We start from the raw sequence: 27,500 nt of genomic DNA on the forward strand, positions 1-27,500 counted from the left end.
TCCAGTCGAGAACCACAACCTCGGACTTGGAAGAGCTGATTCTCATCCCAGCAGCTTCACACTCGACTGCAAACCGCCCCAGAGCTGCAGGTCCTGGTCTGATGAAGACAACAGGACAACATCATCTGTGAACAGCAGAGATGATCCTGTGGTCCTCAAACCGGACTCTCCGGCCCCTGACTGACCTTTATCAATAATATTTTTAATTTGGTTCAGTAAAGTCTGAGCTTTTTATTTTCTTTTAGCAGAAAAAACATCTTATGTGAAGATTTCCTTGTCTTTGTTTCTCTACAGCAAATCAAGTAATCCAAAGTATTCAGATTACATTACTCACTTTAAGTAATTTACTGGATTCTGTTACAAACTACATGTTGGGGAGTGGAGTCTGGCAGTGGTGCAGGGAAACTAAAGACGGGTTTTGGGAGAATATTTGATTGATGCTTAAACCTCGTCTGCTCCTGTTCAGGTGGAAGAGATGACAGGTGCGGCCGTTACCGTGGAGACGACAGGTGCGGCCGTTACCGTGGAGTCGACAGGTGGACGGGAGCGGAGGCACACCTGTTCAACCTGCGGCAGGAGCTTTTACCAAAAGAGCCACTTAAAAAAACACCAAGTGACTCACAGTGACCAAAAACCCTTCACCTGCGACAAGTGCCACAAAAAGTACTCCTCTAAAGAGAGCTACAGGGCCCACCAGGTACCAGGACCAGGACCCGGACCAGGACCGAGACCAGGACCAGGACCGAACCAGGACCAGAACCAGGACCGAGACCCGGACCAGAACCAGGACCAGAACCAGGACCGAGACCGAGACCCAGACCAGGACCGAACCAGGACCGAGACCAGGACCGAGACCCGGACCAGGACCGAAACCAGGAACCAGGACCGAGACCGGACCAGGACCGAACCAGAACCAGGACCGAGACCCGGACCAGGACCGAACCAGGACCAGAACCAGGACCGAGACCCGGACCAGAACCAGGACCAGAACCAGGACCGAGACCGAGACCGAGACCAGGACCGAACCAGGACCAGGACCGAGACCAGGACCGAGACCCGGACCAGGATCGAACCAGGTACCAGGACCAGGACCCGGACCAGGACCGAGACCCCGAGACCAGGACCGACCGACCAGGACCGAGACCAGGACCGAGACCAGGACCGAGAGACCAGGACCGAGACCAGGACCAGGACCGAGACCCGGACCAGGACCGAACCAGGTACCAGGACCAGGACCGAACCAGGACCGAGACCAGGACCGAGACCAGGACCAGGACCAGGACCAGGACCAGGACCAGGACCGACCAGACCAGGACCGAGACCAGGACCGAGACCCGGACCAGGACCGAACCAGGACCAGGACCAGACCAGGACCGAGACCAGGACCAGACCAGGACCAGGACCGAGACCAGGACCAGGACCAGGACCAGGGGACCGAGACCCAGGACCAGGACCGAGACCCGGACCAGGACCGAACCAGGTACCAGGACCCGGACCAGGACCAGGACCGGGACCAGGACCAGGACCAGGACCAGGACCAGACCGGACCAGGACCAGGACCAGGACCAGACCCCAGGACCAGGACCGAGACCAGGACCAGGACCAGGACCAGGACCAGGACCGAGACCCGGACCAGGACCAGGACCGGACCAGGACCAGGACCAGAGGACCAGGACCAGGACCGGACCAGACCCGGACCAGGACCGAGACCCGGACCAGGACCGACCAGGACCAGGACCAGGACCAGGACCGGACCAGGACCGAGACCCGGACCAGGACCAGCCCGGACCGACCCGGACCAGGACCGAGACCAGGAGACCGACCAGGACCGAGACCAGGACCGAGACCCGAACCAGGACCAGGACCGAGACGGACCAGGACCAGGACCGAGACCCGGACCAGGACCGAGACCAGGACCAGGACCGAGACCCAGACCAGGACCGAGACCAGGACCAGGACCGAGACCGGACCAGGACCGAGACCAGGACCAGGACCGAACCAGGACCGAGGACCCGGACCAGGACCAGACCAGACCGAGACCAGGACCGAGGACCAGACCAGACCGAACCAGGACCGGAGACCAGGACCGAGACCCGGACCAGACCCGGACCAGGACCGACCAGGACCAGGACCGAGACCCAGGACCGAGACCCGGAACCAGGACCAGAACCAGGACCGAACCAGGACGACCAGGAACCAGGACCCAGGACCAGGACCCGACCAGGACCGAGACCCGGACCAGGACCGGACCAGGACCAGGACCGAGGACCCGGACCAGACCAGAACCAGGACCGAACCAGGACCAGGACCGAGACCCGGACCAGAACCAGGACCAGGACCGAGACCCGGACCAGGACCGACCCCGGACCAGGACCAGAACCAGGACCGAGACCCGGACCAGGACCGGAACCAGGACCAGGACCGAGACCCGGACCAGGACCGAGACCGGACCAGACCAGTACCAGGACCAGGACCAGGAACCAGGACCCGGACCCGGACCAGACCCAGGACCAGGACCGAGACCCGGACCAGGAGGAACCGACCAGGACCAGGAACCAGGACCAGGAACCAGGACCGAACCAGGACCAGGACCGACCAGGACCCGAGACCCGGACCAGGAACCAGAACCAGGACCGGAGACCAGGGGACCAGGGAGACCCGGACCAGGACCGAGAACCCGGACCAGGACCGAACCAGGACCAGGACCGAGACCAGGACCAGGACCAGGAGACCCGGACCAGGACCGAGACGGACCGGACCAGGGGACCAGGACCAGGACCCCGGACCAGGACCGAGACCCGGACCAGGACCGAGGACCAGGACCGAGACCAGGACCAGGAGACCAGGACCAGGACCGAGACAGGACCGAGACCCGGACCAGGACCGAACCAGGTACCAGGACCAGGACCCGGACCAGGACCGAGACCCGGACCAGGACCGAGGACCGAACCCAGGTACCCCAGGACCAGGACCGGACCAGGACCAGGACCGAGACCAGGACCGAGACCAGAGACCAGGACCAGGACCAGACCAGGACCAGGACCCCAGACCAGGACCGAGACCAGACCAGGACCAGGACCAGGACCAGGACCAGGACCAGGACCAGGACCAGGACCAGGACCGAGACCCCGGACCAGGACCAGGACCAGGACCGAGACCCAGACCAGGACCGAGACCAGGACCAGGACCGAGACCCGGACCAGGACCGAACCAGGACCAGGACCAGGACCCGGACCAGGACCGGACCCCGGACCAGGACCGAACCAGGACCAGGACCAGACAGGACCAGGACCGAACCAGGACCGAGACCCCAGGACCGAACCAGGACCAGGACCAGGACCAGGACCGACCAGACCGGACCAGGACCAGGACCGAGGACCCGGACCAGGACCGACCAGGACCGAACCAGGACCGAGACCCGGACCAGGACCGACCAGGACCAGGACCACCGGAACCAGACCGACCAGGACCGAGACCCGGACCAGGACCAGGGAACCAGGACCGAGGACCAGACCAGACCAGGACCAGGACCAGGACCAGGGACCAGGACCAGACCAGACCGACCACCGACCAGGACCAGGACCAGGACCCCAGGACCAGGACCAGAACCAGGAACCAGGACCAGACCAGGACCAGGACCAGGACCGAGACCCCAGGACCGACCGACCGAACCAGGACCAGACCAGACCGGACCAGGACCAGGACCGAGGACCAGGACCGGACCAGACCGACCAGGCCAGACCAGGACCAGAACCAGGACCAGGACCAGGACCGGACCCGGACCGGACCAGGGACCGGACCAGGGACCGGACCAGGACCAGGGCCGAGACCCAGACCAGGGACCGGGACCGGACCAGGACCAGGACCAGGACCGAGACCCGGACCAGAACCAGGACCGAACCAGGACCAGACCAGGGACCGGGACTGGACCAGGGACCGAACCAGGACCAGAACCAGGACCAGACCAGGTTCCAGACAGAGTACTAGACCAGGTACTAGACCAGGTACTAGACCAGAACTAAACCAGAACTAAACCAGGACTAAACCAGGTACTAGACCAGAACTAAACCAGGGGCGGCGATCCGTATTCTGACACTGAAGAACCAGGACTACTGCAGGATAGTGATTGGCATTCGATGGAATTTTCGATCGTCGGGAGAATTAACGATCGATTATCGATTAATCATTAACGTTTTTATATTAAAATGATCATCATTATTATTACTATCCGCACTAATCTGCATCAATAAATTCAACTTTACGACATATAAACATAACGACTCTAGATCCACATCAGCTGTTTGACATTATAATGTGTTTAATTCAGTTTTGTTCAAATCTCACAGAAACAAAACTTAAAACCACATCACTAATTTACATAAACTAAGTGAAGATAAAACTCCAGCTCTTGTGTCGCTGATGTGGTTCAACTTGTGTTGGATTAAAAGACATGACTCAGGTGAATACAGGTCAGTGTGACCAGATTTGTGTTTGTCAAAACCAGGACAGCGTACGGGGGGAGGGGGGCGGGGCCTCGTCATCCACATTGAGCGACTCTCACCTGGAAAAACTTTTCCCCACTGGACACAGAAACATATGTGCTGCTTTTATCCACTGTGCACATGGACTCACACTTGTCCCAACGCAACGGAAAGTGTGGAATTTCTTCTACAAATCCTGGTTAAATCCACATTTGTGCTTCGGTTCGTTACAGACTGACCCACTGTTTGTGTCTCGCTCCTTCTGATGCAGAGACACATGTACACACCTGTTTGGTCACGACACACAAACATACATCTGGTTTGTTGATTAAAATTAACGTAATCGATGAAATTCTTAATGATCAATTATCGATTAATCGACTAATCATGCCCATCCCTAATAGGGACTAAACCAGGACTGAACTAAACCTATGCGACCACCTCTCGTGCCGTTAGAGGGCGCAGAGTTTACGCACGCCGCTCTGTTGGCACGAGCGGGGCCGCGTACGCCCGACCTCCCGCGGTGAGAGCGCGTGGAGCTGCCAGGTTAACGAGTGCGTAAAAGTCCACATCACACAGCACGAGGAGAAGCGACTCTGCAGCCACATCTTTATAAACTGTTATGAGTTTATAATGGACCCACGCATTTCAAATTCCAATCCTTAGATTGGAATTTAAGATAAACACATTCTAAATATAATTTCAACCCCAAACATGCGTTCTGCGTTCAAATACAAACGCCACAACACAAACGCAAAAGCCACAACACATTAAAAAGCCACAACACATTAAAAAGCCACAACGGAAGTGACCGTGGGACTCTATTTTCCAACGGACCGATCAAGCGGCAAGTGAAGAAGAAGAACGACAACATGAAAAGTAAAGGAACGGAGAAGTTGGAAACGTAAGTAAAAGTAAGTTAATGTTTTATCATTATTTGTTACACGTTGTAGTTCTTCTTCTTCACTTGCCGCTTGATCGGTCCGTTGGAAAATAGAGTCCCACGGTCACTTCCGTTGTGGCTTTTTAATGTGTTGTGGCTTTTTAATGTGTTGTGGCTTTTGCGTTTGTGTTGTGGCGTTTGTATTTGAATGCAGAACGCATGTTTGGGGTTGAAATTATATTTAGTTGCGGCGTTTGCGTCTGTTGCGGCGTTTGCGTCTGTTTGCGGCGTTGCGCGTTTTGCGGCGTGCGGCGCTGTTGCGGCGTTTGCGTCTGTTGCGGCGTTTGCGCGTTCGTTTGTCTGTTGCGGCGTTTGCGTCTGTTGCGTTTGCGTCGTTGCGGCGTTTGCGTCTGTTGCGGCGTTTGCGTCTGTTGCGGCTGTTGCGGCGTTTGCGTCTGTTGCGGCGTTTGCGTCTGTTGCGGCGTTTGCGTCTGTTGCGGCGTTTGCGTCGTTGCGGCGGCGTCTGTTGCGGCGTTTGCGTCTGTTGCGGCGTTTGCTTCTGTTGCGGCGTTTGCTTCTGTTGCGGCGTTTGCGTCTGTTGCGGCGTTTGCGTCTGTTGCGGCGTTTGCGTCTGTTGCGGCGTTTGCGTCTGTTGCGGCGTTTGCGTCTGTTGCGGCGTTTGCGTTTGTTTTGACAATCTCGGCTTCCAGACCACGACTAAACTATGACTGAATCAGGGCTAAATCAGAACTCGAGCGTTCATGATTCTGTTTACGAGTTTTTTTAGCAGCGCAGATCCTCTCACCTGTTGGAGCTCAGGTCAGTCAGGTCCTTCTGGTCAGATTGTGTTCAAAGATTAAAGTGTAACTTGAGCGTCAGACAGAGCGGTGCCTCGAGTTAGCGGCACGCCCCGGAGAATGTGGCTGCATATACTGACGAGCTGATGTTGTTGCGCAGTTGCTCCACCAGGGGGAGCGGCCCTTCCCCTGCCCTCTCTGTCCCAAGGCCTACGGTCTGAGGCGGGACCTAAAGGACCACCTGGTGCTGCACTCGGGGCTCACGCCGCACCTGTGCCCGCACTGTGGGCGGGGCTTCACACGCCGACCGTCACTACGGGCGCACCAACTCAACCACTGCCCCAAACGCCCCACGCCACCACGGACCAAGGTACTGGACCAGGACTAGACCAAGGTACTGGACCAGGACTGGACCAGGACTGGACCAAGGGACTGGACCAGGACCAGGTCTGGACTCGGGGCCTCATTTATAAATCTCACTTACGCGTCGGCGCTCTCTACACCAACCGTGGGATTTATGAACCTCGTCTTAATCGTGGCGCTTTGTTTAACTCCATGTCAACTCAGGACTCCTGTAAACTCTACACGAAGTCTGGAGACACTCGTGGAGCAGAAGTGAAGACAGTTTGAGGAAAAGTTTGTTCAGGAACTTAACAGAAAATCCACGTATATAAAAGAATGACCTTCAGATTTGTGCATTTAAGTGTTTGGTTCACAAAACACGGAGCAGAGCTGTTTATTCCACCAATTATTCTCCACAATATTAAACATTTAAACTCGTGCAAGAGCGCGGCCACGTTCCCCGTACAGTCCACAGACTGACCACAGACTTGGATAAAACACAGACTGACCACAGACTTGGATAAAACACAGACTGACCACAGACTTGGATAAAACACAGACTGACCACAGACTTGGATAAAACACAGACTGACCACAGACTTGGATAAAACACAGAAGACAAAATAATGACTGGACCTGAGAGAAAAACTCTTCTGTTGGACGCAGCAGGAGTCAGACTTTGATTTAATGAACAAAACTTTAACACTTTTACTTTAGTCTTTACACATCGAGCCCCAGAATGACCCGAGTCTGTGACCTGAGTCTGTGACCCGAGTCTGTGACCCAAGTCTGTGACTCGAGTCTGTGACCGACATGAACCCTACTGCCCGAACCTGATTCAAACCCTAAATATTTCCTACATTTTTGTATAATGGGGAACTCTGGCACATGAGAGCTGCTCTCTGACAGATGAAGAACAGAATAATACCCCAGACCTTAGACCTTAGACCTTAGACCTTAGACCCAAGACCCCAGACCTTAGACCTTAGACCTTAGACCTTAGAGACCTTAGACCCACCCAGCCCTTAGACCCAAGACCCCAGAGCTTAGACCCAGACCTTAGACCCAGACCTTAGACCCCCAGACCCCAGACCCAGAAGACCCAGACCCCAGACCCCTTAGACCTTAGACCCCAAGACCCAGACCTTAGACCCAAGACCCCAGACCTTAGACCCAAGGCCCCAGACCCCAGACCTTAGACCCCAGACCCCAAGACCCCAGACCCCAGACCAGACCTTAGACCCAAGACCCCAGATCTTAGACCCAAGGCCCCAGACCCTAGACCCCAGACCCCAGACCCTAGACCCCAGACCCTAGACCCCAGACCCCAAGACCCCAGACCTTAGACCCAAGACCCTAGACCCACACCCACAGAGGTCAGACTCACACCCACAGAGGTCAGACCCAAAGTTTTATACAAGTCTGTGGTCAGTCTGTGTTTTATTTCAAAGATGCGCTGCTGAAATATTATAAAACACTTAGATTAAATGAACACGAGTCGTTGTTGTCACTTTTAGTTTTGTATTTAGTTTTGTTAAACCTTGTTTCTCGCTCAGACTCGCTGATAATCGGCTCATGTTTAGGGAAATGTCATTCACCAGTCATTTTACTCCTTTTATGGAGTGAGGGGGCGTGGTCTGTCCTTTTATGGTGAAAATGAGGCCCCCGAACTGGACCAGGACTAGACCAGGACCGGACCAGGACTGAACCAGGTCTAAACCAGGTCTTAGTTCCAGGTCCAGTGCTCTGTGTGCACAAAGTTCCTGTCGAACCCTGGGTCTCTGAAGAACCACATGAGAGTCCACACAGGAGAGAGACCTCACACCTGCCAGCACTGTGGAAAGAGCTTCAGCCAGAGAGGTACTGGACCGGGACTGGACCGGGACTGGACCGGGACTGGACCGGGACTGGACCGGACTGGACCGGGACCGGGACCGGGACTGGACCGGGGACGGGACTAGACGGGGACAGACAGGGACTGGACCGGGGACTGGACCGGGACTAAACCGGGACTGGACCGGACTAGACCGGGACTGGACCGGGACTGGAACCGGGACTAGACCGGGACTGGACCGGGACTAGACCGGGAACTGGACCGGGACTGACCAGGACTGGACCGGGACTAGACCGGGAACTGACGGGACTGGACCGGACACTCGGAACAACCGGACTCGGGCTGGACGGGGACTAACACCGACCTGCACGGGAACTGGCAGGACCGGCGAACTGGACTGGACCGGGACTAGACCGGGACTCAAGACCTGGACAAACCGGGACTGACCGAGCGACTAAACCGGATAGACCGGGACTGGACCGGGACTAGCACGGGAACGGAGCCGGCGGACTGGACCGGGACTGAATCGGGACGGACCCGGGACTGGACCCGAGAACTGCGACTCGGGCAACTCGCAACCCGGACTGGACCGCAGACATAGCACCGCGACCGACATCAGACACGGGATAAACCGCGGAACTACAAACGGACTGGACCGGGACTAGACCCGGGACTACGGACCGGGAACAACTGAGACGCCGAACTAAACACACAGCGAACCGACACAACGACTGGACCAGGACCCATGTGACCAGACTGGACCAAGGACTGGACAAGACTAAACCAGGACTGGACCAGGACTAAAAGGACTGGACCAGGACTAAAACCCAGGAGACTGGACCAGGACAACTAACCAGGACTAACAACCAGGCAATAAACAGGACTGGACCAGAACTGCGGACACAGAGACTAAAACCCAGGACATGGATACCGGACTAAACCAACGACTAAACAAGGGACTAAACCGCGGGACTAACACCCGCGGACACACAGACAGGACAGGACTGACCACGACTCTAAGACCAAAGAGAGAAACATCACCACACGGGACACTCAAAAGACACCACGGACACACCTGAGGACCGGGACTAACCGGGAACTGGACCGGGACTAGACCGGGACTGGACCGGGACTGGACCGAGCGGGACAAAGACCCGAGGAGACTGGACGGGACTACAAAACGGACTAAACTGGAGACACGCAGGACTACAACACAACCAAGGACCAAACCACACGACCTGGACAAGACTGGACCAGGACTAACATCAGAGACTAACAACCCAGACTAGGACCAGGCACACACACCAAGGACTCCGACCAGGACTAGAACCAGGACTAAACAACGACCAACAACCAGGACTAAGGACCCAAGCGACGGACCACCAAAGGACTAAAACCACCCAAAGGACATGCGAGGACCCAGGACTCAGACCCAGACTAGACAAGGACTCAAACCAGTGACTGGACCCAGTGATACCAGGACTGGACGCAGGACTGGAACCAGGAACTGGACCAGGACTAAAACCAGGACTAAACGCAGGACTGGACCAGACTGGACCGGACGGACGCAAGGACTAAACCAGGACTGGACCAGGACTAAAAACCAGGACTAGACCAGGACTGACCGGGAACTAAACAGGACTAAACCACGGACCTAGACCAGCACAACCAGCACTGGACCAGGACTAAAACCAGGATTAAACCAGGACTGGATCAGGACTAAACGGACTACACAGGACTAACCAGGACTGGACAGGACTAAACCAGTAGGACTGGAACCCAGGACTACACCAGGACACCGAAAACCAGGACTGGACAGGACTAAACCAGGACTGGACTAGGACTAAACCAGGACTAAACAGGAAACTAGGAACCAGGACTGGACAGACTTGGACCAGGACTGGACCAAGACTAAACCAGGACTAGGACCAGGAATGGACAGACACTACAAAACCAGGAACTACACACCAGCACAACAAGACCAAGACACAACTAAGCACACACGACACAGACACAAACAAATACTGGACCAACAGCACACACCAACCAGGCACACTAAAAAACCAAGGACTGCGACCAGAGATCCGCACACGGAACGGACCACAGACTGAGACCACGACTGGCACCACGACTAAACCAGGAACTCGGAACCCAGGACACAAACACCACACCTGGGAACCAAAGGAAACCAAACACACGACTAAAACCACCAGAACTAACCAGAAATGAGGACCCAGGACTAACAACCGGGCACTCACAAAAACGCAGGAACCTAAAACCAGACACAACCGGACTAAACCAGGACTAAACGGACTGGATCGGCGACTGGACCGGGACTGGACCGGGAACTAACGGGAGTACTAAACCACAGCAAGAACTATAGGCAACGGACAGCACACATAGGACGCGAGGGAAACCTACGGACCAGGACTAAACCGGGACTGGACGAGACTAAAACCAGGACGGACCAAGACTAACACAACAGCGACTGGACCAGGACTGGACCAGGACACACAAACACCACAGGCACCTAAACACCAGGACCTAAGACAACCAAGGAACCACACACAAGGCAACCTATGAGACAGGACTAAACCAGGACTGCGACCAGGACCTAACCAGGACTAAACCAAGGAACTAACAAAGGAACCTTACCATCTAGGACTGTGACCAGGACTAACAGCGACTATGGACCTAGGAGCAGAGAAACCAGGCTCGTACACGGAACCAGAGCGACTCACAATACCAGGACCATCTATGGCAGTGGGACCTATGGACTAGGACCCAGGACTAAACCGGAGACTGGACACGAGGGAGCGCCGGGGAGCATCAGACACCCGGGACGTCGGTATCACTGGCGATGGGAACCTCGAAAAGCCGGAGGCGCACTAAACCGGGCACTGGGATGCAGTGACTGGACCTGTGCACCGGGCACTGGATACCGTGGATCTAAATCAGGGACAAACGCAGGGACTGAACCAAGGCACTAACCGCGACACTTGTGACCACGACTATACACTCAGGAAGCTTACAGCCAGGCAGCTAATACCCAGGAACTGAGACCAGGACATAGCGTACCGGACTAAACCAGGACGGACAAACTAATAGCACGCAGCGCCAAGCTAACTCAGACCAGGGACATAACCAGAACCGAAGCAGGACCTAGAAGACGCAAGAAGCACTCAGGACTGGGAGCGAGCGCACGTGTAAAAACACAGGAACTGGACCTAGGACAAAAGCACACCAGCGACATAAAACCAGGACATTGAACGACCAGGAACTGAACCAGGAAAGGACACGAGGAGACGTAACACCCCAGGTACGTTACTAACCAAGGACTGGAGCACTCGCGTAGCGTCCAGGTAGTGAGAACCAGGCAGACTGATCAACAGGAACGGAGAGACCCAGGACTGACAACGAGACTGACAAAACACCACGATCTGACATAAAACCAGATCATAAACCAGGACTAGACGCAGAATGACCAGGACTAGAACCACAGCGACTGGACCAGGCTTAAACACCATGAATGTATAACCGACATGGACTGAGGATTCAGGACAGAGAGAGCAGGATTCTGAGTGCATCCCAATGAGATCTAAAACCAGGAACTTGGAAACCAAGGTACTACTCGGTACTCTTAGGCACAGGATCTAAAATATCCAGGACTAAACCAGGAACTGACCAGACTAAAACGCAGGACTGGACAGTCTTTAATACGAGAGAAACTATAAGGTGCAAGAGTAGAAAGGCCCAGATCGGTATCCGAGTGGACTGGACTCAGTGCTTGGACAGACTAAATCAAAAGAACACAACACAGCAGCACTGGATCCCTAAGTATGAGAATTCTGAGAGGAATCCTAAGCGCTGGACTAAACCTAGGACTAACCAGTAATAGAATCCTTAAGGACGTATGCACAGGACTCGCGGATCCAGACTCAAAGATAACCACAGGAACGTATTACCCGGGTACTTAAAATCCAGGAAACTTAACCGAAAGGATGGAACCCATGACTAATGACCAGGGATCTAAGTAACAAGATCATGATCAAAGGATGAAACGCAAGCGACTAACAAAACCGGGACTTGGCAATATCTCCGGGTAACTATTTAAAGCCAGGAATATATTATCCAGGAGGTAAAGCCCGCGACTTGAGATCGGGATCTTAGAGAGATCATGGTGACACGAGGATCCGGAACTAACCGGGATCTGGGGACCGCGCAGAACTGGAGAACGGGACTGGATCGGGACTGGCACACCGGGCACTCTGGACCGGGACTAAACGCGGGAAACTGACCAGGAATACACAGGAACCGGACAGGACTAAAACCCAAGGATCTACAGACACACGAGACTGGAATCCAGGAAACTCATAACCATGGACCGAAAGTACCTGTGAGGGGTATACCAGGGGAGCTACAAACCAGGACTCAAGTACCAAGGAATAGACACAGCGACGGACTCCGGACCAGGACTGGACCAGTATCTGGACAGGACTAACCGGGAGTACTGAGGAAGTACGTAAACCAAGCTAAAACCGGGACGGTAACCGAGGGAACCGTAGACTCGAGGGGAGACTCCGCGCCGAACTCAGATCCCGGACTGAGACACGGGACTCGCACCGGGACTGGTCCGGGCACTCGGACGGGACTAAACCAGGACGGACCCAGGACTGGACAGGACTGACCAGGACTGGCGGACAGGCGACTAAAACCAAGGACTAAACCAAGGACTGCGCGCGACCGAGGCAACTGGACCAGTGACTGGAGGACCAGGACTACAACAGGACTGGACCCAGAACCAGGACTAAACCAGGATTAGATTCAGCCGACTAAAACCGAGGCACTGGACCAGGACTAAACCACGGACTAAACAAGGACTGACCAGAACTACAACCATGGACTGGAATACCCAGACGTGAAGCACAGGACTAGGACAGAGGACTGGAGATCAACGACTGGACGTCAGGACCTGTGGAGCCATAGTGGAGCCTACAGGATCAGGACAATGTGTCACAGAGAGCCAAGTGACGCGACGCAGAACTGGACCCGGGACTAAACCAGGATATAAACCAGGCATATGGACTAAAAGCGTATTTATTATGGGATCTTAACTGATAATTAACCTCAAGAACTCAAGACTAAAACCAGGACTAAAGCGCAGGACTGGCTAGGACTATAACCGAGGTGGAGTAAAAACAGTTGACGTAGGATCAGGACTTAAATCGCCAGAGACTGGAACACGCGTACGTGACACATGGCCTAGTGACTCTACTGGTGACTAAGACCTACGGAGATCTAAGCCGGACTGGACAAAGGACTAGGACCAGAGACTAAATCACGGACTAGATCTAGGACGCAACACCCCAGACTAAAACCAGTGACTCGAGAAACCAGTATCATATTATACACGTGACGTAAACCAGGACTGGACCCAATACTGGACACAGGACTAAACCAGGAAATAAGACCAAAGAGACTGGAAAGGAAATGGACCAGGACTGCGTACAAGGAAAACTATTAAGACGCACCGAACTATAAACCAGGACATGACCGGAGATGAAAGCCACGACTTGGACGGGATCTGGAACGCAAGTTGACGTAGATAACCCAGCGAACTGGACCAGGACTGGACCAGGACTAACCAGGACTGGACCAGGACTGGACAGACTAAAACCAGGACCAGAATCCGGTACCAACGCCTAGGACTTTGATACCACGATCAAACCAGAACTAGATCTATGTATAAATCCAGGAACTAAACCAGGACATGGACGCCTCTAAAAGGACTAGAACTGCGACTGTGGATCCTAGCAACTAACCCAGTGACTTAACCAGTGACTGGACCCAGGACTGGACCAGGACTAAACCAGGACTGGATCCAGGACTGGACCAGGACTAAATCAAAGGACTGGACCCAGGACTGGACAAGGACTGGAACGGACCTAAACCAGGACTAGGACCAGGACTGGACCAGGACTAAAACAGGACTGGACCAAGGGAAAAGACCAGAGAACTTTGCAGTATCAGGGCACTAAACCAGGATGACAAGGACGGGGGACCAGATCCTAAACCAGCGAGACTGGACCAACTGACTAAACCAAAGACGGAAAAACCGATGAAGGACTTAGAGCACAGGACGCACAACCAGCGACATTGGAGAACATGGACCAGGACTAACCGACCATGAGGGGGACTAAACCAAGGGGCCTAAACCAGGACTAGACCAAGGTACTGACCAAGGACTAAAACCAAGACCAAACCAGGACTAGACCAGGATGAACAGGACTAAACCAGGACTGGACTGGCCTCAGGCTAGAATCACCATGCGACTAAACCATAGACCTTAACTTCAGACATTAGAGCGAGCGAACATAGACTTCAAGAACACCGTCTAGAAAACATGTCTCAGGGGAGAAAAAACAAAGACGTTTATACAGAAACCCCCAGGAACTATATATATAAATGTCTTTACGGAGGAAATCCACCAGGAAAGAACAACACCCACTAGAAAACCCCAGGACTGGAACTGCCACCAGGACTTGAGACATTGACTACACCAAGAACCTAAAATTCCACGGACTAGACCAAAGCACACCAGGTACAACATTCCACACGGTCTGGGTCTAACAGGAAACCTTGTGGCTAACAAACGTCGCGCCTCACAGACGGGCGAGTCCCGATACTACGTCTGCCACAGCGATCCTTGGGGTCGGAGAGCGCACGTTATGCCATGCAAGATGGAGAGCTGAGCACGCCACAGTCGAGGTGCAACAGAGAGTCCAAAGCTGCGTTTCCGCCTGCTGTTCTAGTTAACGTTCCAGCGGAAAGTCTAAAGAGCACCGTCCACGACTCTGAGGGCCCACGATGCCTCTGGCGATCTCAGGCGCCAGAGGCGCACTACTGCTCCCTCTTTTGCCCCTCAATTAAATTTCTTCGTAGTACACTACCAGTCGAAGAGCGGATCCAGGTCAGCGAATCCAGCGACTAATACGCGACGTACGCGTACAGAACATAAAACCAAGAGCTAAGAACGTCTGACTGAAACCAGAGACTATATACCAGTGACGACCGGACCAGGACTAAACCACTGATGCCTGACTAGAAGCCAGGACTTAAACCAGGACCGAGGAGCGAGAATTAGTACATGAGTCAGGCCCTAAGGACACACAGTGCTGACAAAAGTTTGGACCAATTTGAGTATCTGATACTCCATACAGGAAAAACAATGTAGATCATGTTGCCAATATGTTGGTGGCTCATTATTGAACTGTCATGTGATCTATTCTAAAAACATTCACTCAAAATTACATTATTGTTAAATTATTGTGAAACTACTTTTGTGAGTGGTTGAGTTTTGGTGAATTTTTTGAAGCTATAAATGTAGATACATCTTACTTGGATGAAATCTAATAGAAAAAACATTATGTATATATTTTATTTTTCACAATAACACATGGAGTGTAAGAGCTGTTTTCGTAGTTCATGGATCTGTACGAAGACAAAATAGTACACCTGTTGAACACCACACGAAATGATAGACGTAACAGAGGTTTTATCTAATACTAATCTCAGTATTCTTTCCAAACACGCACTCACAACATGTAATATGTCTATGATAGACTGCCAAACGATACAGAAGACGAAAGACCTGAGTATCTGGGACAGCAGTTTCATAGAGTTACTGCGAAATCAGCCTCTGACGCAGCAGCCTGCGGGTCTGGCGGATTCTATAATGTGGAAGCTCCGAACACGGGAGGCAGACACGGGAAGAGGCTGTGGACTCTTATGGAGTGATCTAGGACCACAGCGAGACAGCATGAGAAAACCTAGAGGGTTCGAAATCCCAGGGGTACCAGGACGACGATCAGTGTAGAATGTGGTTTTTATTGTATTATCAGGTACATACTTACAGACTAAAAAATACACGAAACAAAGATTTCCAAAGAAGAGAGATTCTGAGACACAAAATACAAATGAACACCATGTTCCCCAGGATTATTTCAGTAGTAAAAATGATTGTCACATCATGACAGTAAGACTTCTGTCAACATGTACAGAAGAGGAGAAGTTGTTTCATTCTGTTTCTGTCTGCCTCATATGGAGATGTTCAATAGTGGATGGCATTTTGATTTTTTTCTCTCAGAGGAATTATCGCAAAATGGGATCGTATGCCATCGATTCCAAGAGAAATAGATTTCCATAAAATAGGCCCAGTCTTTAACGCTCTCTTACAAAGTGGTATCAGTTACAAATTTGACCCATTTTGACCTTCAACAATAGAAAAAATATCCTAAACATCAGTGTGTCATCAAGAAATTTGACAAAATACACAAAAATGAAAATATTTGAGACCGGGTCTAAACCGGGTCTAAACTGGGACTAAACCGGGTCTAAACCGGGTCTAAACCAGGACTGGACCAGGACTGGACCAGGACTAGGACTCGGACTTTTACTCCTGGTGGTTTGTCGCTTTTATTTTGTGGGTAAAAGTCTGTAAACCCCGGGTTTTGTCTCGCAGGCTACGTTTCGGGCACAAAGTTGCGTCGTCACCTGCGCAGCGCTCACTCCACAGAGAAGCCCTTCACCTGTCACTGCGGCGCCGCCTACTCCCTGCGCCAGAGCCTCACCCGCCACCAGGCTCTGCACCGACTGGACGAGACGGGGGCAGGGGCAGGGGCGGGGCCTCAGCACGACCGGCCAATCAGGGGACAGGACCGCAAAAGCTACAAGGACTCGAGAAACCCAGAGGAGCACAGGGGGGAGCAGGGGGAGGGGTTGGGGGAGCAGGGGGAGGGGCTAGGGGAAGAGGGACACACAGAGCTGCTCCTCATTCAGGAAGTGGCCGAGACTGTAGAGATAAACACGGCGTAAAAAGTAAAAGTTCGTTAAAGGGGCATTAAATGTAACACCTCACATATTTAGATCACCGTGTTCCTTTCATTGTTTTCAAAAACTAAATATTCGCAAACAACAACTAGGCCTGTAACGATAATCAATACATCAGTGAATCGTACGATAACTTTTAATGAGCTCGATAACTTTTCTGGTCGTAATAAATTCTATTTGCAGTTTGTTTGTTTTCCTCGCTCTGTGTCGCTCTCAAACAGACTGAATGTTGGAAGCTTCTGTCGCTCTGACTCGTCTCGTTTAACGTAACGACGCTTGAACCAACGTGTGTTTATTGACACAGTGGATGCTCGCGACGCCTGAGTGCAGAAAACGCCGCTGTCTGTGCAGTTTAACATGAAGCCGTGACACAAACGCCGCCGTCAGAACCAAAACAGTTCATCACCGAGAGACAAAACACGTCACGATGCCGAATCAACACCGGTGAGTGTTACGCGTCTCAACAGACACGTGCCAAATGCAGCGAAACGCAGACGACGAGAAGAAACGTCTCAAACCCCAACAGACGATAAACCCAAACCCGAGCGACAGAACAAGCCCCGCCCCCGAGAAGAGCCCGAAATCCACTGAAATCCCACAAGACACAGACACGACACCAGACAGAACAGAGACTCCCTCAGAGTGAAACAGGATCCTGAGTCTCGGTTCATACGAACATTTAAACGACCAAAATGATTCCAGCAGAAACAGAGACGAGACGCAATATTCCAACGTAAATCAACGACTAAAATCACTTTTAAGGGCAGTTTTGTTACAGAGACTTAATAATCCATTTTATTTATTACTTTGGTTGTATTGTCGCTGTGAGTCAGACACATTAGACTCTTCTTATGTGAACAAGTCTGTTTTATTTAGGCCTGTTGGTTTTGTTTGTCTTACACTTCCTGTGTTCAATGTTTTTTAGAAAGTCAAGTTTATTGATCTTTGAAATGGTGTGTTTGCATTTTTATTTCATGGTCTTTATATCAGTTGAAATTGGTCTCAAAATGTCAATATTTTCATTTATCACAATAAATTCTTGGTCAGTTAATTGTCCAGTAAAATCTGTTCTCGTTACAGGTCTAACAACAGTGGATTAACATGTTTAATAAGTTTGTTTTTTGCTCTGAGTCTCTCGTCCCTTTGCTCCCACACTAAGTCACTCCCCCTTCAGAGCACTATAACAACAAAACAACAATTTTCTTCATTATTTGTCTCCAAAAATGAAAAAAACAGACAACAGACTAGACCAGGACTAGACCAGGACTGAATGAACAGGTCAAAAGTTTGGACTTTTTTTTTTTTTTTTTTTTTTTTTCTCCACAATACGGCATTAAATGCCTCTGTCTCCATGGAGAATGTTCTGAAGTGAAGTGTCTTGCCTAAGGACTCAACAACAGTTTTTGCCTCTGGCACCTCCTGTGGCTCCTGGAATTCCCAGTGTTTCCATCCAAGTCCTGCCCCGGCCCGACTCCGTTTGCTGGAATTTTGAATGAAAGTGTAATTTTTGGAAAATAAAAAAACTTGTATTTTTTTCAAACACATGTTTTGTTTTGTTGGAGACAAAATGACACACACAATATGAGTCAAAGTTCAACAGTGTAATTCCAAACCCTCACAACATGTAAATCAGCTCAAACGATACTGAGAAAACCAGATCTGGAACATTCTGTTACTGTCAGCCTCTGCTGCAGCCTGCGGGGCTGACAGGGGCGACAGGGGCGACAGGAGCTGACAGGAGAATGTGGTTTGTTCAGTCATAATGACAAAAACAAAAAGACAAAGTTGAACAGAGCCTCCGGATTATTTCAGTGTAAAAAATGAAAATATTTGATGATTTTATATTTTTGTTCAGGTGCTACACATTTGTACAAACTGAGGCTGGTTCAGGTCAGTTTTCACTTGTCTTGGATCTTGGCAAGACCAGAACTAGACCAGGACTAGACCAGGACTAGACCAGGACTAGACCAGGACTAGACCAGGACTAAGTCTGGAGACACGGGGAAAAAGCGACACTCATGGAGAGAAGCAGAAGTGAACAGAGTTTGAGGAAGTGTTTGATCAGAAAAACCACGTATACAGAAGAATGACCTTCAGATTTGTGCATTTAAATGTTTGGTTCACAAAACAGGGAGAAGTGCTGTTTATTCCTCTCATTAATCTCCACAATATTACGTTTGAAACTCGTGCAGGAGCGCGGCCACGTTCCCGGACCCGGTGCAGCGCAGAGTCCCACAGTCCACACCAAGACCACAGACACAGACTGACCAACACAGACTGACCAACACAGACTGACCAACACAGACTGACCAACACAGACTGACCAAACACAGACTGACCAACACAGACTGACCAACACAGAGGACGAAATAATGACCCGACCTGAGAGAAAAACTCTTCCCTTGGACGCAGCAGGAGCCAGACTTTGATTTAATGAACACAACTTTAACACTTTTACTTTAGTCTTTACGCACCGAGCGCCAGAGTGACCCGAGTCTGTGACCCGAGTCTGTGACCCGAGTCTGTGACCCGAGTCTGTGACCCGAGTCTGTGACCCGAGTCTGTGACCCGAGTCTGCGCACGACACGAAGCCCACTGCCCGAACCTGACCCCAACCAAAATCTTCCCTACATTTTTGTGTCATGGGGAACTGAGCACATGACCCAGACCCACACTCACAGACCCACACTCACAGACCCACACTCACAGACCCACACTCACAGACACAGACCCACACTCACAGACCCACACTCACAGACCCACACTCACAGACCCACACTCACACTCACAGACTCACAGACCCACACTCACAGACCCACACTCACAGACCCACACTCACAGACCCACACTCACCACACCCACACTCACAGACCCACTCACAGACCCACACTCACAGACCCGCACTCACAGACTCACACTCACAGACCACACTCACAGACCACACTCACAGACCCACACTCACAGACCCACACCACACTCACAGACCACACTCACAGACCCACACTCACAGACCCACACTCACAGACACCACACTCACAGACCACACTCACAGACCCACACTCACAGACCCCACACTCACAGACCCGCACTCACAGACCCGCACTCACAGACTCACAGCACTCACAGACCCACACTCACAGACCCACACTCACAGACTCACACTCACAGACCTAGACACACACTCACAGACCCACACTCACAGACTCACACACTCACACTCACCCACACTCACAGACCCACACTTCACAGACCACACTCACACACTCACAGCCCACACTCACAGACCCACACTCACAGACCCACACTCACCCACACTCACACCCGCACTCACAGACCCGCACTCACAGACCCGCACTCACAGAGACCCGCACTCACAGACCCGCACTCACAGACCCCACTCACAGACCCAGACCCACACTCACAGACACTCCAGACCCACACTCACAGACTCACAGACCCACACTCACAGACCCACACTCACAGACCCACACTCACACAGACCCACACTCACAGACCCACACTCACAGACCCACACTCACAGACCCACACTCACAGACCCACACTCACAGACCACACTCACAGACAGACCCACACTCACAGACCCACACTCACACACAGACCCACACTCACAGACCCACACTCACAGACCCAGACCCACACTCACAGACCCACACTCACAGACTCACAGACCACACTCACAGACCCACACTCCACAGACCCACACTCACAGACCCACACTCACAGACCCACACTCACAGACCCAGACCCACACTCACAGACCCGCACTCACAGACACCACACACTCACAGACACCCACACTCACAGACCCACACTCACAGACCCACACTCACAGACACACACTCACAGACCCACACTCACAGACCCACACTCACAGACCCACACTCACAGACCCACACTCACAGACCCACACTCACAGACCCACACTCACAGACTCACAGACACTCACAGACTCACAGACCCACACTCACAGACCCACACTCACAGACCCACCCACACTCACAGACTCACAGACCCACACTCACAGACCCAGACCCACACTCACAGACCCAGACCCACACTCACAGACCCACACTCACAGACCCACACTCCAGACCCACACTCCAGACCCACACTCACAGACCCACACTCACAGACCCACACTCACAGACCCACACTCACAGCACCAGACCCACACACACAGACCCACACTCACAGACCCACACTCACAGACCCACACTCACAGACCCACACTCACAGACCCACACTCACACTCACAGACCCACACTCACAGACCCACACTCACAGACCCACACTCACAGACCCGCACTCACAGCACTCACAGACCCACACTCACAGACCGCACTCACAGACCCACACTCACAGACTCACAGACCCACACTCACAGACCCACACTCACAGACCCACACTCACAGACCCACACTCACAGACCCACACTCACAGACCCACACTCACAGACCCACACTCACACACTCACAGACCCACACTCACAGACTCACAGACCACACTCACAGACCCACACTCACAGACAGACCCACACTCACAGACCCACAGACCCACACTCACAGACCCACACTCACAGACCCACACTCACAGACCCAGACCCACACTCACAGACCCACACTCACAGACTCACACTCACAGACCAGACCACACTCACAGACCCACACTCACAGACCCACACTCACAGACACCCAGACCCACACTCACAGACCCACACTCACACAGACCCACACTCACAGACCCACACTTCACAGACAGACCACACTCACAGACCCACACTCACAGACCCACACTCACAGACCCACACTCACAGACAGACCCACACTCACAGACCCACACTCACAGACCCACACTCACAGGTTCAGCAGTTTGGATGTTTCATGTGGACTTTAATTGGCAGAATAACATCTGTATCTGATGTGTTTCATGCTAAATCTGTGTCCTCGTGTCGTCTCCTCGCTCCTTTCCCTCTCCAGGGGAGGGCATCTGAATCTCTCGCACGCGCTCATAATTTGACCATTCAGATCAGCGCGTGCACGTATCTATGTGCATATGCATAAATATACAGGACCAGTCCTCACACATTTGTATTGTATTTGTATTTATTTATTAAACAAGGTTTAATAAAGTCTTTAATAAAGTGTTTGTCGTGATCACGTGGTGCTGCGTGGAGCCTCCTCCTCCCTCTGTCCCGCGTGTCTCGGTCAAACCCACTGATTATCGACTCATGTTTAGGGAAATCTCATTCACCAGTCACTTTACCTGCTCCTTTTATGGTGAGGTGGAGGTGTGAGGGGGCGTGGTCTGTCCTTATTGTGAGTGTGAGGGGCGTGGTCTGTCCTTTTATGGTGAGGTGGAGGTGTGAGGGGGCGTGGTCTGTCCTTTTATGGTGAGGTGTGAGGGGGCGTGGTCTGTCCTTTTATGGTGAGGTGGAGGTGTGGAGAGGGCGTGACGTGACGTAGGTTTACGTGCGCAAATTGTAGTTGCAGGTGGGATTTATAAAGCAAAGGTTGCAGGTTTGGTGCGTGCGGTGGGTTTTCTAAATATGGAGTTTGCGTGGCGCACGCCTCTCGTAGCTACAGACGTACGCACGAACTTACGACAACTCCTGCACAGTTTTTATAAATGAGGCCCCAGGACTAGACCAGGACTAGACCAGGACTAGACCAGGACAAGACCAGGACTAGACCAGGACTAGACCAGGACTAGACCAGGACTAGACCTGGAGTAGACCAGGACTAGACCAGGACTAGACCAGGACTAGACCAGTGACAGGGTCTTGGGTCTGGGGTTCAGACAGTCGGCTTCGTGTCGGTCACAGACTCGGTCACAGACTCGGGTCACAGACTCGGGTCACAGACTCGGGTCACAGACTCGGGTCACAGACTCAGGTCACAGACTCGGGTCATTCTGGGGCTCGATGTGTAAAGACTAAAGTAAAAGTGTTAAAGTTTTGTTCATTAAATCAAAGTCTGACTCCTGCTGCGTCCAACAGAAGAGTTTTTCTCTCAGGTCCAGTCATTATTTTGTCTTCTGTGTTTTATCCAAGTCTGTGGTCAGTCTGTGTTTTATCCAAGTCTGTGGTCAGTCTGTGTTTTATCCAAGTCTGTGGTCAGTCTGTGTTTTATCCAAGTCTGTGGTCAGTCTGTGTTTTATCCAAGTCTGTGGTCAGTCTGTGTTTTATCCAAGTCTGTGGTCAGTCTGTGTTTTATCCAAGTCTGTGGTCTTGGTGTGGACTGTGGGACCCTGCGCTGCTCGGGGAACGTGGCCGCGCTCGTGCACGAGTTTAAATGTAAATGTTGTTCCTTTGGTCAGAATATTCCACAGTACGGCATTAAATGCATCTGTCTGTCTCCATGGAGAATGTTCTGAAGTGTGGCTTTGATTTTTATCATTAAACATCATCAATTCCATTTTTAATATGAACTTGGGTTTGGTTTTGGTGAATTTTGAATGAAAGTGTAATTTTTGGAAAATAAAAAACTTGTATTTTTTTCAAACACATGTTTTGTTTTGTTGGAGACAAAATGACACACACAATATGAGTCAAAGTTCAACAGTGTAATTCCAAACCCTCACAACATGTAAATCAGCTCAAACGATACTGAGAAAACCAGATCTGGAACATTCTGTTACTGTCAGCCTCTGCTGCAGCCTGCGGGGCTGACAGGGGCGACAGGGGCGACAGGGGCGACAGGGGCGACAGGGGCGACAGGGGCGACAGGAGCTGACAGGAGAATGTGGTTTGTTCAGTCATAATGACAAAAACAAAAAGACAAAGTTGAACAGAGCCTCCGGATTATTTCAGTGTAAAAAAATGAAAATATTTGATGATTTTATATTTTTGTTCAGGTGCTACACATTTGTACAAACTGAGGCTGGTTCAGGTCAGTTTTCACTTGTCTTGGATCTTGGCAAGACCAGAACTAGACCAGGACTAGACCAGGACTAGACCAGGACTAGACCAGACTAGACCAGGACTAGACCAGGACTAGACCAGGACTAGACTAGGACTAGACCAGGACTAGACCAGGACTAGACCAGGACTAGACCAGGACTAGACCAGGACTAGACCAGGACTAGACCAGGACTAGACCAGGACTAGACCACTAGGACTAGACCAGGACTAGACCAGACTAGACCAGGACTAGACCAGACTAGAAGACTAGACCAGAACTAGACCAGGACTAGACCAGGACTCTAGACCAGAGACTAGACCAGGACTAGACCAAGACTAGGACTAGACCAGGACTAGACCAGGACTAGACCAGGACTAGACCAGACTAGACCAGGACTAGACCAGGACTAGACCAGGACTAGACCAGGACTAGACCAGAGACTAGACCAGGACTAGACCAGGACTAGACCAGGACTAGACCAAGACTAGACCAGACTAGACCAGGACTAGACCAGGACTAGACCAGACTAGACCAGAACTAGACCAGGACTAGACCAGGACTAGAGACTAGACCAGGACTAGACCAGAACTAGACCAGAACTAGACCAGGACTAGACCAGGACTAGACTAGACCAGGACTAGACCAGACTAGACCAGGACTAGACCAGGACTAGACCAGGACTAGACCAGGACTAGACCAGGACTAGACCAGGACTAGACCAGACTAGACCAGAACTAGACCAGGACTAGACCAGGACTAGACCAGAACTAGACCAGGACTAGACCAGGACTAGACCAGGACTAGACCAGGACTAGACCAGAGACTAGACCAGAACTAGACCAGACTAGACCAGGACTAGACCAAGACTAGACCAGACTAGACCAGGACTAAACCAGGACTAGACCAGGACTAGACCAGGACTAGACCAGGACTAGACCAGGACTAGACCAGGACTAGACCAGGACTAGACCAGGACTAGACCAGGACTAGACCAGGACTAGACCAGGACTAGACCAGGACTAGACCAGGACTAGACCAGGACTAGACCAGACTAGACCAGACTAGACCAGGACTAGACCAGGACTAGACAGACTAACCAGGACTAGACCAGGACTAGACCAGGACTAGACCAGACTAGACCAGGACTAGACCAGGACTACACCAGGACTAGACCAGGACTAGACCAGACTAGACCAGAACTAGACCAGACTAGACCAAGACTAGACCAGGACTAGACCAGGACTAACCAGGACTAGACCAGGACTAGACCAGGACTTACACCAGACTAGACCAGGACTAGACCAGACTAAACCAGGACTAGACCAAGACTAGACCAGACTAGACCAGGACTAGACCAGGACTAAACCAGAACTAGACCAGGACTCCAAGGACTAGACCAAGACTAGACCCAGACCAGACTAGACCAGGACTAGACCAGGACTAGACCAGGACTAGACCAGACTAGACCAGACTAGACCAGGACTAGACCAGGACTAGACCAAGACTAGACCAAGACTAGACCAGGACTAGACCAGACTAGACCAGGACTAGACCAGGACTAGACCAGGACTAGACCAAGACTAGACCAGACTAAACCAGGACTAAACCAGGACTAGGACCAGGGACCAGGACTAGACCAGGACCTAGGACTAGACCAAGACTAGACCAAGACTAGACCAGGACTAGACCAGGACTAGACCAGGACTAACCAGGACTAGACCAGGACTAGACCAGGACTCGACCAGGACTAGACCAGGACTAGACCAGGACTCGACCAGGACTAGACCAGACTAGACCAGACCAGACTAGACCAGACTAGACCAGGACTAGACCAGGACTAGACCAGGACTAGACCAGGACTAGACCAGGACTAGACCAAGGACTAGACCAGGACTAGACCAGGACTAGACCAGGACTAGACCAGGACTAGACCAAGAGTAGACCAGGACTAGACCAAGACTAGACCAGGACTAGACCAGGACTAGACCAGGACTAGACCTGGAGTAGACCAGGACTAGACCAAGACTAGACCAGGACTAGACCAGGACTAGACCAGGACTAGACCAGACTAGACCAGGACTAGACCAGGACTAGACCAAGACTAGACCAAGACTAGACCAGGACTAGACCAGGACTAGACCAGGACTAGACCTGAAGTAGACCAGGACTAGACCAAGACTAGACCGGGACTAAACCAGGGTCTGGGTTGGGGTCTTGGGTCTCGGGTCTTGGGTCTCGGGCCTGGGTCTTGGGTCTTGGGTCTGGAGTCTTGGGTCTGGGGTCTCGGGTCTCGGGTCTGGGTCTTGTCTAGACCAGGACTAGACCAGGGTCTGGGTCTTCCATCTGGGTCTTGGGTTTGGGTCTCAGCTAGACCAGGACTAGACCAGGACTAGACCAGTGACAGGGTCTTGGGTCTTGGGTCTGGGGTTCAGACAGTCGGCTTCGTGTCGGTCACAGACTCGGGTCACAGACTCGGGTCACAGACTCGGGTCACAGACTCGGGTCACAGACTCAGGTCACAGACTCGGGTCACAGACTCAGGTCACAGACTCGGGTCATTCTGGGGCTCGATGTGTAAAGACTAAAGTAAAAGTGTTAAAGTTTTGTTCATTAAATCAAAGTCTGACTCCTGCTGCGTCCAACAGAAGAGTTTTTCTCTCAGGTCCAGTCAGTCATTATTTTGTCTGTGTTTTATCAAGTCTGTGTTTTATCCAAGTCTGTGGTCAGTCTGTGTTTTATCCAAGTCTGTGGTCAGTCTGTGTTTTATCCAAGTCTGTGGTCAGTCTGTGTTTTATCCAAGTCTGTGGTCAGTCTGTGTTTTATCCAAGTCTGTGGTCAGTCTGTGTTTTATCCAAGTCTGTGGTCAGTCTGTGTTTTATCCAAGTCTGTGGTCTTGGTGTGGACTGTGGGACCCTGCGCTGCTCGGGGAACGTGGCCGCGCTCGTGCACGAGTTTAAATGTAAATGTTGTTCCTTTGGTCAGAATATTCCACAGTACGGCATTAAATGCATCTGTCTGTCTCCATGGAGAATGTTCTGAAGTGTGGCTTTGATTTTTATCATTAAACATCATCAATTCCATTTTTAATATGAACTTGGGTTTGGTTTTGGTGAATTTTGAATGAAAGTGTAATTTTTGGAAAATAAAAAACTTGTATTTTTTTCAAACACATGTTTTGTTTTGTTGGAGACAAAATGACACACACAATATGAGTCAAAGTTCAACAGTGTAATTCCAAACCCTCACAACATGTAAATCAGCTCAAACGATACTGAGAAAACCAGATCTGGAACATTCTGTTACTGTCAGCCTCTGCTGCAGCCTGCGGGGCTGACAGGGGCGACAGGGGCGACA

General features: G+C 51.9%; 1 protein-coding gene across 1 annotated transcript in view; it reads left to right on the forward strand.

Annotated features, from left to right (window-relative positions):
- Positions 1-18,534, forward strand: part of LOC110154041 (zinc finger protein 408-like) — a 46,958-nt gene extending 28,424 nt beyond the window's left edge. The window contains exons 6-9 of the mRNA XM_055154884.1: positions 467-697; positions 6,322-6,531; positions 8,234-8,363; positions 16,859-18,534. Of these exons, the coding sequence (XP_055010859.1) occupies positions 467-697; positions 6,322-6,531; positions 8,234-8,363; positions 16,859-17,211 (924 nt within the window). The 3' untranslated portion in view covers positions 17,212-18,534. The remainder of the gene's footprint in view (positions 1-466; positions 698-6,321; positions 6,532-8,233; positions 8,364-16,858) is intronic.
- Positions 18,535-27,500: the final 8,966 nt, after the last annotated feature.

Source organism: Boleophthalmus pectinirostris, unplaced genomic scaffold (assembly GCF_026225935.1).
Source record: "Boleophthalmus pectinirostris isolate CB_2022bp ecotype Guang Dong unplaced genomic scaffold, ASM2622593v1 HiC_scaffold_19, whole genome shotgun sequence".
Lineage (NCBI taxonomy): Eukaryota > Metazoa > Chordata > Actinopteri > Gobiiformes > Gobiidae > Boleophthalmus > Boleophthalmus pectinirostris.